The following is a 16,530-nucleotide window of genomic DNA, read 5'->3' on the forward strand; positions in this document are numbered from 1 at the left end:
ACTTGCAATAAATGAGTCATTCACAAGAGCCTCACTCACATTTTAGTAAGTTATTGATAATATTGTAATGAAAATTATTATTAGATAAGTTTTCCCTCTCAAGAAGTTTCCCCAAAACACAAGACAACTTTCAAAATATGATCTTAATCTTTCTCCTTCCTGATTTAGTTTTCTCTAATAACAGATGCTGTTTCTTTTGATACTTGGTTTAGAATCTACCTATTCTGAGCCTATCTCTAACTTCATTATACTCTCTTTCTACAGTACCCCAAACTTATGAATGTTTAGCTTTCACTACAATAAATAACTGTCTCTTAAAAACATTCTACTTTAAAATAATTTAAAATATTAATTTCATGTAATATTTTCACTTCTCGACAAGACTGGAAGTTTACAGTGGGCTACCCCATGTCTGGTATGTATAATGTATACCCTTACTCTGCACTTATTACTCATTGTAATGTCTTTTACAAAGTAAGTGTTCAATAAATTTTTCAACCTACCCTAGGAAAAAATTCATAATTCCACAGATGATGGAGTAAATTACATAATTTATAAACTTTTTTAATTTAAATATTTATCTTTAGTATCTACAGGAACAACTTGGAACTGATTCTGTCTGAGTCTCACAGATAAAAAACAAATATTTGGTGCTTTCCAGAAATGAGTGGCAGTGTGTCCTCAAGCATTAATGTTTGCTGTCAAAAAGAAAATGAAAAAGACAACTGAAATTCAAGTTTACCCAAACAGATTCTGACTGGCAAAAATCGCTTTCCCCATTCAGTTCAGATTCAGCTTCCCATCACCCCTGAGGACCGGACAACACCAGCAGAAGACTCTAAGCCAGCGGTTCTCACCTGTGGGTCACCACCCCTTTGGCAGTCGAACGACTGTTTCACAGGGGTCACCTAAGACCATCCTGCATATCAGATATTTACATTACGATTCATAACAGTAGCAACATTATAGTTATGAAGTAGCAACGAAAATAATTTTATGGTTGGGGGTCACCACAACATGAGGAACTGTATTAAAGTGTCGAGGCATTAGGAAGGTTGAGAACCACTGACTTAAAGAAATCTCTAAAGAAAAGCAAGGAGGAAATGATAAACGTCAACATAGAAAAAAATGGATACATTGTAAAGATCAGCTAAAATCCAATATCTCAACCTTAGAAGATCAACCTCATTGAGCTGGGCTTTAGCATTATGTCTTCAACTACAAGGAACAGCAATATCAAACTACTTGCTATGAAGCTGTAGTCAAGGGCGTGTGCTGCTTTCCTGACACACAATGTCACCTAGAAGGTCCCAAAGCGGAAGTTTCTTGTCATCCCTGAGTAATTGCTGCACACTTCCTCCTTTTTGCTAACTACATTATGTAAACTTCCTTCTCCTCTTATTGGGAAGCCCACAGTAAATTTCTTACTCATTCACAAAATCCCGCGAAACTTCTATGGTTATTATAAGGCTGCACCCTCTTTCCAAGATCTTTACTTTACTTTTATTTTATTATTTTTGGGGGGTTTTTTTGTTTTTTGTTTTTTTCTTTATTGCTTTCAGAGAGGAAGAGAGGGAGAGAGGGATAGAAACATCAATGATGAGAGGTATTGATTGGCTGCCTCCTGCACACCCTCCACCACGGACCTACAGGGACCTAGCCCACAACCCAGGCATGTTCCCTTGACTAGAATCAAACCTGGGACCCTTCAGTCCACAGGCAGACGCTCTATCCACTGAGCCAAACTGGCTATGGCCACTTTTATTTTTATATGTTGTTAATTTTCTGCAATGTTCGGTGCAGCTTCAGATACTTTTTGGAAAGAGGAAAAATTTAAACAAATGGTATATTTAACCGGTGGTTTTTTGTTTTTATGAGAACTGGAGACCAAACTTTATAATCAACTATAAGAATTGACCCTTTTTTAATCTATAAAATTAACACTTCCATCTCTATTACTACCTCTCAAATTTCTCTGTTGAGTAGGGAAAGGAAGAGATTAAAAAGGGATGGGGCCATAACCAGTTTTGCTCAGTGGATAGAGCATCGACCTGCGGACTGAAGGGTCTCAGGATTGATTCCCTGTCAAGGGCACATGCCCAGGTTGCAGCTGGATCCCCTATAGGGGGCGTGCAGGAGACAGCCAATCAATGATTCCCTCTCATCATTGACGTTTCTATCTCTCTCTCCCTCTCCCTTCCTCTCTAAAATCAATAAAAATATATTTTAAAAAAATAAAAAGGGAAGGGAAGAATAAAAAGACAAGAGAAAGAATGGAAGGGGGGGAGGCCGGGGGAATTTTAAGGGGGGGGGAGGAGAAGGAGACATATGTAATACTCTTTGTAATACTTTAAACAATACAAAAAAAAGAAGAAAAAAGAATGGAAGGGACGGAAACAGCAACAGCTGCCATGCACTGTGTGACGTCAATGGCTTTTCTCCATCCTTATAACACTTTGAATTGTGAAAGGTGTTCATGATGTCATAACTAAAACAAAGATGTATTTTTACAAATAGTGGCATAAAAAAAGGGTTGGCAGAGCATTCTAAATTTCCCAACTAACATAATTAAGGCACAATTTTAAGTACCTTCTACTTATGCTGAGGATGTACATTTACTAGTATACAATTTATCTCTATAGTTCTTGAACTTTTCAATGCACATTATCTTAATGTTCCAGATCTCAAAGCTCTTTCCAGATGTCAGTCAACCAACCTACACACATCTGTTGCACACACACCCCACATTAACACTGTGATTCTGATGTGAGAACAGCTCACACATGGACCATGGCTATTCCCACATACCTCTCTACAGGTGCAGTGTAGTTCTCCACCCTGGCTGTGCCTTATAATCACCTAACGGGCTTTTAAAAAAAATCTCTTCTGTGCCTTAATTAAAAGATTCTAATTTACCTAAATATCCTAATTCTAATTGCTTTGTAATAGGGATGGGTTAATTTTTGGAAATAATAACTAAGAATCTCTGGTCTAATCTAATTTAAAAACTTTTCCATGTTGTTGGAATGCTCTTTTCCTTACCTGTTTTGCCAGTCAGTCCTACTGAAAGGGTTTGGGAGTGACAAGGATATTCTTTTAAACTGTAAAGTTCAGTTTCTGAGATAGTATGGCATATAGCCAGAGAGAACAGAGATTTATTCTAAGCCTTGTTTCCTCATCTATAAAATAGGGATGAAGATATCCACCCTGTGGGGGCATTGTGAGGATTAAATGGCACATAATAAGTGCAGAGTAAGTTGTAGCTACTATTGTTATTTGTTGACATCAGTCACTCCCCTGTTAGTAGGATTTTGTTCACCCTGTTAACATAAAATGGTCATCTCTGCGTCAGCCTCCAATAACAACTTGTCACTGCTCTTCCAGTTTTTACTCTCAGTCTCCTCAAGGTCACTCAGCTTCCCACAATTTCTATTGCAGTTATCTACTGCCGTATAATAACCTACCCAGAAATTGGTGGTATAAACACATTTTACTGTTTCTCATAATACTGTGCATTGAATGGGCAGTTATGCTTCACAGGTTGTGAGCTGGGAGGCTGGAATGGCTAGGAAAGTAGAAATGATCTCCATCACATGGTTGGCAAGTTGATGCTGGTGTTGGTGCAGGCGATTGCCTTTGAGCCCAGCCAGGACTGCTGACCAGCATCTTTATTCTTCTACATGTGACTTGTCCATGTGGCTCAGCGAGGTTTCCTCCTACCATGGTGGTCTCGTGGTTGTCAAAGTTTTCATATGGCAGCTGGCTACCAAGACCACAGGAAGAGGAAACGCCCACACCTTATTAAGTCTTAGACCTGACACTGGTACAGTTTCATGTTTCATGTTTATGTCTGTCACAGTCTTGATTAAAGCAAGCAATAGGGCCAGCCCAGATTTTTAAAATTATATAGTTAAATGAATATATTTATTTCATATATACATGTACTTTATATATTACACATATTACGTATATGATCATATGCACATATGTATGTATTTATGTATGTATGTATGCTGTGCTTCATTGGAGGTCACAAAAGAACAATCTACCACAAAAGCTAAGAGCTCCAGGCATCTATGCTACCAAATGCCAATTTGGATAACTGCATAAGCAAAAATGTATAGATGTTTATATCATACATTGATTCTCTTATTTATTCTTAAGATGTTATTAGTCAGGGGCATTAGTCTTTAAAATAAATGGTAACTGCAAACAAAACATGGCAATACCTAAGAATTTTATCATTATAACCCATTTATATAATATAATAAAATTTTTATTTTATAAGTAGACCTTAGTAGATTGAGTAGAATATGAAACAAAACAATATTCTCAAAATTTTATTTTTGTCTGTAAAAAATTACTAATGATTCACTTAGCACTGTACTTTACCTGAGTTATCTATAATAAAATAATAAAAGGGTAATATGCTAATTAGACCAGACGTCTTTTCTGATGAAGCTGGGGCCAGAGGGAGGCCAGCCTGGGTCCTGGGTGCCTGCAGGCGGCCTGGGGAAAGCCAGTTCAGGTCCCAGTGCCTGAGGGAAGCTGGTGCCAGCAGCCGGGGGAAGGAAAGCCTACTCTTGCAAGAATTTTCGTGCATCAGGCCTCTAGTTAATAAAAGCATAATATGCTGAGTAGACGAGACGACCTTCCAGATGAAGCAGGGGCCGCAAGGGAAACCCCGGTCCCGGGTGCCTGCCAGCAGCCAGAGGGAAGCCCTGGGCTCAGGTGCCAGGGGGTAGCCGGTGACGGCAGCCAGGGAAAGGCCTACTCTTGCACGAATTTCATGCATCAGGCCACTAGGTATATATAGAGCATTTAACAAAATGTCTGATACATAGTAAGTGTTCAATGAACTTTATCTATTTTTATTGTCTCATTCTATTAATAAGCCACAATATTCACCAGACTGCCAGAAATTTAAAAAAAAAAAAAATATGAGGGGAAACCTGTTCATTCATTCACACATACCTCCTCCAATTATCTACTTAATTGTATTATATTCTGCTATACTACATACTGCATGAATGATAAATTGCAGAAAAGTAATTGTTTTCTTATTTGTTCTTCAACCTAAAAAAAAAAATGTTTTAAGCCCTAACTGGTTTGGCTCAGCGGATAGAGCGTCAAGGGTCCCAGGTTTGATTCCAGTCAAGGACATGTACCTTGGTTGCGGGCACATCCCCAGTGGGGAGTGTGCAGGAGGCAACTGATGGATGTTTCTCTCTCATCGATGTTTCTAACTCTCTATTTCTCTCCCTTCCTCTCTGTAAAAAATCAATAAAATATATTTTTAAAAAAATGTTTTAAGGTTTCCAAACAGTGAAAGATTATTTTCTAAACACAAACATTGCTAATATATTCTATTATCTAAGTTTAGTTATCTCTTTATATACAAACTTGCTTATTATTTATTTAACATGTCACTCTAAGGCTAACATATGCCCAAGCCTCCGTGCTCCAGTCCAAACCAGTGACCCCAAGGTAGCAGTCCTGACTCAACAGTCTCTGCTTACAAAATGCTCCACGCAATCCGGGTTTTGTGAAAGATTGTTCTCCAACTTATTCTACACTAACCAAAGCGTGGCACACAGATCACACCTGGAGTCCATAACTGCATTTTGTACATTTTTATTCCATTTCCCCATTCGAAGCCTTCCTGGGCCATGAGAAGTGGACCTCGGCATTCTACCACTTCAGGAGGCCAGAGCTGCCTCACAGGCACGAGTAACAGTGCATTTAATTCTCTAGAACACACAAAACAGATGTAGACTTTCACTGAAAGTAAGTATTAACGTACCCAGGACCGGGATCTGAGCTGCCACGCCCAAACCCCTCAGGATTAGCACAGTGTGTGGCCAAAACGGGCTTTTCTAGACAGGAGTCATTACTTCCCTATTAGAGTTTTTTTAAACCCCACAGTCACTTCCTCTCATCACATCACTGGTTTTCAATATAATAAAATAAACTCAGAGGATGACTATGTCTTTGAATTATGACAAATTCTGACTAATTGTGAAAGCGGGTGAAGGGGGAACAGAGTCTCAGTCAGTGCAGCAGGTAAGGGTTCACGTTCGGGGTCAGACCTGGGCGGGAATTCTGGGTCTAGTTACTCAGCAGTGTCACCTTTGAGCAAATCACTTCAGTTATAATCCTGGCACAGATGTTGGAAATGATAATAATGGCGTACACTGATAGCCTCCAAATATCATTTCCACATTAGCCTCCTTCCCACCCAGTCATCAAGGAGGCCTTCTCACACATTATATGTGTTTATTGTCCCAGCATCACTATATGGCAGGGAAGATAAGCTCCTTTTAGCAGGCAAGGGGATTGGGCAACAAGAGGCAAAGTAACTTGTCCAAAGTCACACAGCTAGTGTATAGCTCCTCTGTCTATTTACCCAAGGTGTAGTCCTGGCGTTTTCATTTTAACAAGAAGACTTCAGGACCCTCCAGTAGAAGAGCTGGATATGCTCTATTCCTAGCGCTTACTCTTTCAAACCCCTGGGTTCATTCTGATTTCAAGATAGCCATCTCTAGCTACAGAAAAAGTCAGTAACAATTCTTTTTAATTTCTACATGGTATATTATTGCCAAAATAAAATTGAATAACCTATATGCATGGAAATTAAAACACAAAGACTTTCCCCACATTGAATCTCACAGTAACATTGTTAACAGTTTGTTGCCTATCTTCCAGCCTTTTTTCTATAATCACACACACACACACACACACACACACACACACACACACACACTCACACACACACACACACACACACACACAACTACAGAAACAGGTAAATATTTTGTTTTTATTTTAAAAAATAAAATCATACTTAACAGAGTGTTCGGCAACTTTCCTTCCTCAACTAATATATCTTAGATATATTTTCATGTCAATCTATATGAATTTTCCAATTCTTTTAACGGCTGCATAGTATCTGTTCTATGAATATACTCTAAGTACAGTATCAATTTATAGGCATTTGGATTGAATACAGTTTTTCACCAATATGGACAAAGCTGCAACGTCTAATTTTGCACATGCCTATCTTTGCACTCTGCTGCTAGTATCTCAGTGAGACATCGTCCCTAAAAAGGAGAACTGCTAATAGGAACCTTCTAAACATTTACAGAGACTGTCATATGTCCCTTAAAAGGACTATCTTGTCACAAGTACATTTTTAATTCAGGTGATTAGGAATTAGAATAAATTCTTTCAAATAATAGAAATGTGTATATTATCTAAACTTAATGACTTCTCTTCAATTTCCAACAAGTCAGGCCAAGGAATATTTTTTTCCTAAGTAATGGGTAATTGTGTTCAGATCAAATAAATACAACCTTTTAAATCTTGGGACAAGTATATTGAAAACAGAATTGAAAATATTTATAACTGATCTATAAGAATGGGAATGAGAAATATGACATCATTGGGAAACATGACATCATTTATCATTTTTCAAAGAGAGAAAAAAACATTAGAACAATTAATAACTAAGGTTCTAGAGTCAGGCAAACTCAACCATTCACTCAACACATATTTATTGAGCATCCACTGTGTGCCACTCTCTGTTCTAGGTGTGGAATATATGGGTGAACAAGACAAAGAAGATCCCTCTGCTCTCATGTACTTTACATTAGAGTCATGGAGATAAAAATAAATTCATTAATTGATAGAATAATTTCAAAACATGATAACCAGATAGAGTATTGTGAGAATTTACTGAGGAGGCAGGTCAGGGTTCCCTCAGACTTGATGGCCAAGCAAGGCCTCTCAGAGGAAGTGACACATGGGATAAGGCCAAAATGACAAGAATGACCTGGCCTGGACAAGACCTGGGGCCGAGAAAGAGCAAATGTCCTAATGTGGAAACAAGCGTGGCCTTTTTAGGGAATGGAAAGGGAGCCAGTGGGCTAGCTACGGCATCTAATGTTGTAACAGAGCATTGGGTGAGGCAATCAGGTAGGATCCTTAGGCCACAGGAGACGTGTTCTTCTATTCCAAGCCATTACTGTATTCGGCATGAGAGTGGCATGATCTACTTTATACATTAAGATACCATTCTGGCTGATATACTGATCACCACTTATTAACTAAGTATCCTTGGACAAGCTACATTACCTTTCTTAGCTTCAGTTTCCTCATTTGTAAAGATGAGATAATAATAGTATGTATTACATGGAGTTGATAGGAGGATTCAATGAGGTAATGAGTGGAAAGCATTTTGCGCACTGCCTAGCACCTAATAATTGTTCACTAAATGATTTCAACTAAATCACTTTTATATCATTAAGACCATACTAAACACAACTGAGCATAATTCACTATCCCCAAGTACAAACCACAAAGACTAAAAATATCCTTTAAAATTAGCCCTGTTTCAGATTCTCTAATATTAAAAGGCTGGATATTTCCATATCGAAAAACACTCAGCACTTTCTTCTTACCTGATCCTGTAATTCAGCCCTGAACTACTGATGTGTACGTGCACACCCCTTATTTTCACACACACTAGATTATACATCTTTGTGTTACTCCCAGAACCCACAATGCTCAATAAATCTTATAAGGAAGGCATGCAGGTAGGTGGAAAAAATGGACTAACAGATATATAGAGGATAAAAATCATGATGACAAGAGAATAGAAGGGAATGTTTTCAATTGAAATATTTAAAAGAATAAAGTCTCTAAGTGATGAGTATATGAAATGTATAACTGGTCATTTCTGGCCATTATTCTATTCGTGCATTTACATAGCACTAGATGTTATGCTGAAACCCTAACAGAAGACACTGCCCGACCATAAGGACGTACTGCCCTCCAATCTTGCTTCATCTCTACTGAAAGTATTTAGCAACACTCTGAGAAACACGAAAGAGGTACTTCTCATATTTACCACAGAACTGAAGAATTATGAGTGATAGAACCAAAATTGTGAAACCTGCTGTGCTTAACTTTCGTGTTTCTCATGCATGCACATCTGTTTGTCAGTCTGATACATGCCATCAAGAAAGTTGATATGTAGAATACCAATTTCTAGGCTTTGACTCAAAGATCCACAATAGTTGTGGAAACATTTGTTCAGTGATCTTGCATCTAAATATGCAAATTGTTTCTACACACTTGACAGTATGTAATGGATGAAAAATGATCTTATATCCAAATATAGAGGGCCATAGAAATTTAAAAAGTTACTGACTTAAATAAAGTTAGTATAAGAATAACTAGAAGCAGAAAATAATATCCTTTACTGGAGACTATTCTGTGATATACAAAGTACTTTTCTATGCATTATCTTATTTTGATCTTCATAACATCTCTCTTAAGAAAACTTGATAGTTTTATGTCTGTGATTTATACATATAAAAAGTAACACACTGAGTATATACTTGGTCCAAGTCTCCAAGTCAGGAAGTAGCAAAACCAGAACTCTAACCCAGACCTTCTTAGTGTTCTTTCTGCCATCCCCAACTAGTTCAACATGCCACAAATCACCAAATTCAATAAAAATAAATGTATCTTTATTACCAAGAGACAGGCGAGCAGCATAAGTTGCAAGTAGCATTAAAATTCTGCCTGGAATATTATAAATCCTTTCAAAAGGACAATCATCTCTTTATATAAACACAATTCTTCCCTGATCATTAAATACTACATATTCCCTAGCTCCAGGTAACAACAAAGCTTTCACCTCTTGAATACATATGTGCCAGATTCTGTCGTATATTCTCCTCACTCACTGACTTGGATTCTTACAACAGTCTTATGAGGTGGTTATTGTCATCATCATCTTTGCCGTCAGTATGTAGATGGGGAAAGGAGGCAGGAAGAGGTTAAGTGTCCTGGCCAATGTGGCTCAGTTGGTTGGGCATCATTCCTTGCACTGAAAGTGCAGTGTTGATTCCTGGTCAGGCCACATGCCCGGGTTGTAAGCTTGATTCCCAGGCAGGGTGTGCAGGAGGCAGCCTGTCTCTGTTTGGCTCTCACATCAATGTTTCTGTCTCTCTCCCTCTCCCTTCCTCTTTCTCTAAAAATCAATAAAAATATATATATATTTTAAATAAAAAGAGGTTAAGTAACTTGCCCATGACCGTTTAGCTAGATACCAGTTCAGTGGCTCTTAACAACAATGTTATGCTGTCTCTTCAAATAGAGGCCTCTTTATCCCATTCCAATCTCTCCCCTATTAGATTCAACCAAGAGAAGGGAAGAACCTCTCATTTAAATTAATGATTCAAACTCCTCATGTGCATGTCTAAGCAATATCAACTTGGAGACCACTGATTACACTTCATCTTCAAAGAGCTGGAGGACCCATATGTAAAGTATCTGACGGAGCACCTGGCACAGCATATGCAGGTGACAATTACTGAGAGTCTACTATATGTCTGGCATTATGCTAAGTGCTTTTCTCTACATATGCACTCCATAAATGTCACCATTATGCTTTTATTTCCTCCTAGAGGATAGGCTAGGTCCAAATCCGTTTCTTTGGAAATTAGGCTGGGCAGTGAAGAAAATGTATTCCCATGAAGGCACAGACTGTCACTTCACTGAGTGTAGAAAGATGTTGTATATGGGTTATAAGGGGCTGCTATTGTTCTGGCCTTGAAGAAACCCAGGTGCATGTAAAAAAGGATGGAAGGGAAGTATCCATGAGAAGACTGAGGTTGTAAGCCAGAACCCCCGCCCCGCCCCCCATCTACAGACTTCCTCTCCAGGAAAAGTAATACTTAAAGCACAAATAAATTTAAAGTTTATATAAGTTCTCTCCCTGAATCCTTTTAAATACTATGCTTTCTTGACATTTTTCAAAGAAAAATAATTTATAAAAGAAACCTGTACTCACACATAACTCCTGGGAAATCCACATATTATGCAAAACAAACTCCACCAGCCTCCCCTGCTAAAACTACAGTTTGATTTCAAAATAATGCTAACTCATTCATTGATTCAACAAGAACTGAGCAAGAGCTATCATGCATACCTGGTATTAAATGAAGTAGATATAAAAACAAAGAACTCAGAGTCTAGTAAGCAAAACTGATCCCATAGAAACTAGCCATTCTTTAAAATAAGGCGATGACTATTTCCAACTTGCCACAGTGGGTTCAAATGACATAGAAATGGTCATATGAAATACTGTGACATTGGCTTGGAAAAAGCCATACCTTTTACAAAAGATTTGTGTATTTGTTTGTGTGTGTGTGTGTGTGTGTGTATCTGTGTGTAGAGACACATACATATATATTACATATGTCTGATAAAAATGTGAGCTATATAGATGTATTTTATATGTATGTTATATATATATACATATACATACTAATATAATATAAAGCAAGTTCCTTTACAAAAATAAACATATTCAGCACCAGGGCACCTCAGAGTAAGACTAGAGATCCAGGATGTCTGCTGAATCTAGTGAATTATCCAAATAGATCCATAGCTTTCCCTCCCTATAGTTCTTCAAATTCCTAGTTGATTAATATATTACATCTAAACAAGAAAGATGCAGAACTACTTATAGTAACAGAGAAGGGAAATGGTGGGAGGCAGTGAATATAAACTGGGCAGAGTTCTGGGTTTCATTGTGCATTCCACAGCCAATATGAATGATATTGACTTTAAGATCATCCGCTCTTTTATATTACTCATACCTCCTTTCCCCTCTATTAGTGAAGAGAACCCAATGGTCTGTGCATTTGCTTGATTCCACTGAGAGGCCTGAACCACCACTTGGAATATCAATCATTCTTTTAAGATTACTCTCTGCTAAAAGCCTGCAGCGACATGATAATGCACTAACCTGTCTCCAGTTAATGGCAAAATAGTGGTCGCTTGAGAAGAAAACACAATGAAAGATACTCTCATGCGAGGGCTGCAAAATAAGAAGAGAGGCAGTTAAAACATGTTTAAAGGAAATAGTGATACAATGCAGATATATAGCTAGGGAGTCTCGTTTAAAAAATCCGTCTCACTGAATAGCCCAGGCTTCTTTTCAATGGAACCCCCTAAGTAGGTACACTAACTCTGCTTAACGTTACTGCACAAGTCATTTTGGATTCAGGCCGTGCTTCTCAGCACTCAAGCACTCCTCCATGACCCTTGGGGCCATTTAGGAAGAGACTTACTAGAAAGATAAATTCTAGGTCCATGAACAATTCTTTTGAGAAACTGCTTGATGTTCTATCCTATCTCCTTAAAGGAGACCAAACCCTGCAGAGAGACTATGGCTAGCAATATCAAGGGCTGGGGAGTAGCCAGTTTGACTTAATTACCACTACATTATGAATTTCATAAAAAGTTATCCTGAATACTGTAGAATACTTAAAGAATGCCATGGGCAATGTGAAAGAGACCAACAAATCCCAATTTTGATTAGTCATCTTCAATTTTCCAAGTCTCAACGATCATATTTCCATAGTCAACAACTGCCCCAGTGAGCTGCATCTTTTAAGCTTTAGGCATTTATACCACAGAATGGTTCCTGTTTCTAAGACACTCTTTGCAACCATTACTCAGATTGGAAACTGAAGGTATGAAGCTAAGACCTACAGACCGCAAGATCAGAATGATGTCCCATGCATATTTTGAAAGTTACTCTCTTCAGTAGTCACTCTTTATTCACTTCCTATGCTGTATCCTTAGTAACGGAGCAACCAAACTTGAGCCAGAAAACTGTGTATTACAGAAATCCAACTTGCAAAGCAGACCAAATAAATAAGAACCTCACTTCTTGAAAATGTAGTACTGAAATGATCCATTGCTCTCAATCAAAATCTATGTGAAAACTCTCTGCACACTCCTGGATTAAATCAGAAAATTTATAAACAACTCTCTTCTGCCTTTGACATTAAAGGACATGGGGCCCTGTTTGTTTTTCTTTCTTAGACAGTTTTACCTCTGACCCTGCCCAGAAATGAGTGTCATACTTGATTTCTGGAGCAGGAGACTGATGATGGAACATGGACAAGCATACATTTTATAGGGATAACTTTACAGCTGCCAACAACTGAAAGGAAGGATTGCCTAGGCCTCTACAGATTGTTGAAGTTACTTGCAACATGACTTTCAAAATGTTTTGATCATCCAAGCCTGTTTTACAGACAACATTTGGGCTAACAAGACTGAAAGAAGCAATATTTAATGATACAGCTCCTTTATGTGTCCTTTCCATTATCTTGATAAACTTGCATTTGCTCATTGCATGTTTTTCTTTAAAAAAAGAAAAATGAAAGGGGAAAAAAGCCTCAAAAGCCTGGGTGTCTGGGGGCTATGTTTAAGTAGGGATGCCACTAATTCCTAGTTACCTCTAAATAAGAGGGTGAGCTGGACTGCATAGTAGTTATGCTTTTTATAGGAGAAGAAACCAGTCTTTCGTAGTAAGGCTTATTGCATATACAGAACAGTTAAATTTTAAACGCACCACACACCCACCCACACATTTTGTAAACACAAGTCATTTCTTTAAACATCCACACAAGTGCCTTTTCTGGTAGTAGGTTATTAACACATGTTCATTTGAAGTTTACCAGCACTTTTTTTTTTTTTTAATGAGGACCTCTACAATGCTAAGAATTGTGTGGAAAGGAAAATATATTGTGGATACTATTAGCATAAACATTTTAATGTGATAAATTATGAGAAAGCATAACTGAAATCCATAACAGATGAAAATTCAAAAAGGAAAAGACATGTGGAATAGTATTTGAAGATGCTTCCCTGGGGCCTGAGCCAAGTTTCTGGGGTCCAGATGACATAAGCCCTCCACAAGTGAAGGTCTGTCCTAATAAGAGCATGTGTGTAATAATGATCCTGAGGCTCTTTCACATCCACATTTCACTGAAGGCTTTTCCTGCAAAAGGTTTCCAAAAACGGGGTGGGTGGATACCCTGCATGTTGGTCTACTTCCCTCAACTTCACACTCCAGTCGCTAGAAAAGTAAAGTGGGAGAAATACCTCACAAATCGCTCTGTAAGTTGCTTGACAAAATCGTAAATTTCAAGCCAGTTATTGGCCACACTCCAAGACCTGAAAGAAAGAAAGAAAGAAAGAAAGAAAGAAAGAAAGAAAGAAAGAAAGAAAGAAAGAAAGAAAGAAAGAAAGAAATAGAACTGATCAGAAAAACAAACATGTACATGGGGCCGCCGCTAGAATCAAAGTAACAACACCAGTCATGAAACTTAGGTGCTGCAAGAACTGAGAAAGTCAGCCCATCTTTGGGGACCACCTGCCTGCTCATAGTTTGGAGCAGGACCCCAGCTCTTTAAAATAAACACAGCCCTCTTCCCAGGACATGCAGACCACTCAGGGTTTGTTAACCCTGGGCGTTTCGTAGGATAAAACCAAGCAAACTTTAGCCAGAGTGACGGGGTGAGGACCGGGAGGCTGACAAACAGTCTGGTGTGGGTTCCAGGGGCACAGAAGGCTACCCCCAGTGGCCGCATTTCCATTTCCCAGAAGGCCCTTGAACTGCAAGCAGGGACTACCCCACTTTCCCAGAGAGTCCTGCACCTCAGGACTGGCTCCTATCACCACCCCCAGCCCGCAACGATCCCAAAGCGCTGGCCCTGTGCCCGGAAAGAGCAACAAGGTAGCCATCCACGGGTTTCTCACTCGCCGCCCCAGGGCGCGCACACATCTTCGCTTCCCGGCCACAACTCACCCCATGGCACCCGCACCACAAGACACCGGACCCCCTTGGCACTCACTTGTCCAGGACAAAGTAGAGGTCAAAGGCGCCTCTGCAGCTGGGCTGCTCCTGGGCGCTCAGCAGCCCCCCGGGACCGCCGAGCGCCAGCAGCCACAGCCCCGGGACCAGCCAGCTCCCCGGACTGCGGGCCAGCGACAGCCGCGCCACCATCCTGCGGGGGAGCCTGCGCCTCCGTCAGCTCCCGGCCCCCTCGGCGGGGCTCCCCGGGACGCGGCGGCGGTGGTAGGAGTCCCCCAGGACCGTGGGGCGGGGGGACGACGAGCTGCGAGGGCGCCGGCGCCTGGAGCTGCGGAGCCCGCTCCCTGACAGCGGGAGGGAGAAGGGGCGGGAGGGAGGTCCACAGAGGACAAAGGGAGACGCTGCAGCCGCAGCCGCCGGAACCCAGGCGAATCCCGGCGGAGAGCAATCAGTCCTTCCCCCGAGGATCCGGAGGGTTTCTGCAGGCGGCCAGGGCCCAGGCGGCAGCGCGCGGAAGAAGTTCCTCCCCGGCCTCCAGACCAGCCTGTGGCTCCCGCCTAGGACCGGACCCCGAGCCCCATTCCGCGGGGTGGCCCGAAGCCCGGCGGCTGCAGTGCGCGGCGGGCAGCCGCCCCCCGGACGCCACGACGGCTGCACAAACTCAGAGCGGAGGTCCCGGTCCTCCGGTTCCTTCCCTTCCTCCGACGGCCCGACTCGCCCGGGAGCTGCAAACTTTCTTCCTTGTGCTCGGCGGCCGGGCGGTCCCCTTTAGGGGAGGAGGCTGAGCGGCCGGGGCGAGTGGCTAGGAGCGGCCACTCCAACCAGAGCCCAGAGCGCAGCGGGGCCAAGTCACCGCTCAGTGTGGGCGGGGCCTGACCCGCAGCCCTCAGCCACACACGCACACTTGTGGGTTCTTGCCGAGTTGAAAATGACTAATGCTTGCCAAATTTGGGGAAGAGGAGGAGTTTAGAAAAGCAAATGTCCTGTAGCAGCTGCACACCCATATACCCTGCAGGCCTGGTCTGTTTCAGCAGCTGGAATCGCTGGGATCGAAAACCAAAGACTAACAATTCCAAGCGGGGCGATAGGCTATTCCGCCCCACCCCGACTCCCACAAGCACACACACTCTTTTTACTTCCCCAACTCTCCACCTAGGAAGGCAACTTCTTCTTTTTCTATTATAAACCTTTGTAGTTTCATCTCGCCAAGCCAAGGAAAGGGGTGTGTGTGTGTGTGTGTGTGTGTGTGGCGGGGGTGGGGGGGTGGAGGGATGGGGGTTTGGGGGTGGATCTTTCTGAATGGAAAATTGTACTTCAAAATATTTTTTTCCCACTGTCATTTACCCCAAGCTCCAAATACTAAGAATTTCATCTTGGGGCAAGCCAGGCTGCCCTTACCAAACTAGTGCAGGAGCTGAAGTTTGCTGCATTCGAATTCTCCGTGTAGGCCAACTACACTCCCCGCCTCCTCCTTTCTCCTTTCCACCACTTCCACCTAAGTCTTCTGCCTTCTCCTGGTTGAAACTGGCTTTTAGAACTTATAATGATTGACAGTAATATGATGTGTCACCTCCTCCTTCGTGTTTTAACTGACGCAAGGCTTTGTGATAAAAAGTTCACAAAGTACTTAATTACATATTGCCTTTTACTGTCTCTCCAGTTTGTTGTCTGTGTATGCAACTTTTCATTGAAGTTATTTTTTATGTACAAACGGATTTGTTTATAAGCATTTTGAGGATAGAAACCAGTCACTTTGACAAAGATTTGCTATCAATTATGTATTAGTACTTAACAGTTAATGCACAGAACAAGGTGACAAGCGCCTACTTTCACCAAGCCTACAG

The 16,530-nt window shown here is 40.9% G+C and overlaps 1 protein-coding gene across 2 annotated transcripts in view; it reads right to left on the minus strand.

Annotated features, from left to right (window-relative positions):
* The window catches only part of ANTXR2 (ANTXR cell adhesion molecule 2), a 137,243-nt gene extending 121,673 nt beyond the window's left edge, over positions 1–15,570 (minus strand). The window contains exons 1-3 of one of the 2 annotated variants that reach the window (XM_036337493.1): positions 14,727–15,562; positions 13,975–14,046; positions 11,822–11,893 (exon numbers count right to left, since the gene is read on the minus strand). In XM_036337493.1, coding sequence (XP_036193386.1) covers positions 11,822–11,893; positions 13,975–14,046; positions 14,727–14,878 — 296 coding nt within the window. In that variant the 5' untranslated portion in view covers positions 14,879–15,562. Of the gene's footprint in view, positions 1–11,821; positions 11,894–13,974; positions 14,047–14,726 lie in introns of both variants that reach the window. The other variant, XM_036337483.1, reaches the window with a different exon arrangement.
* Between the last annotated feature and the right edge of the window lie 960 nt (positions 15,571–16,530).

This window comes from Myotis myotis, unplaced genomic scaffold (assembly GCF_014108235.1).
Source record: "Myotis myotis isolate mMyoMyo1 unplaced genomic scaffold, mMyoMyo1.p scaffold_m19_p_1, whole genome shotgun sequence".
NCBI lineage: Eukaryota > Metazoa > Chordata > Mammalia > Chiroptera > Vespertilionidae > Myotis > Myotis myotis.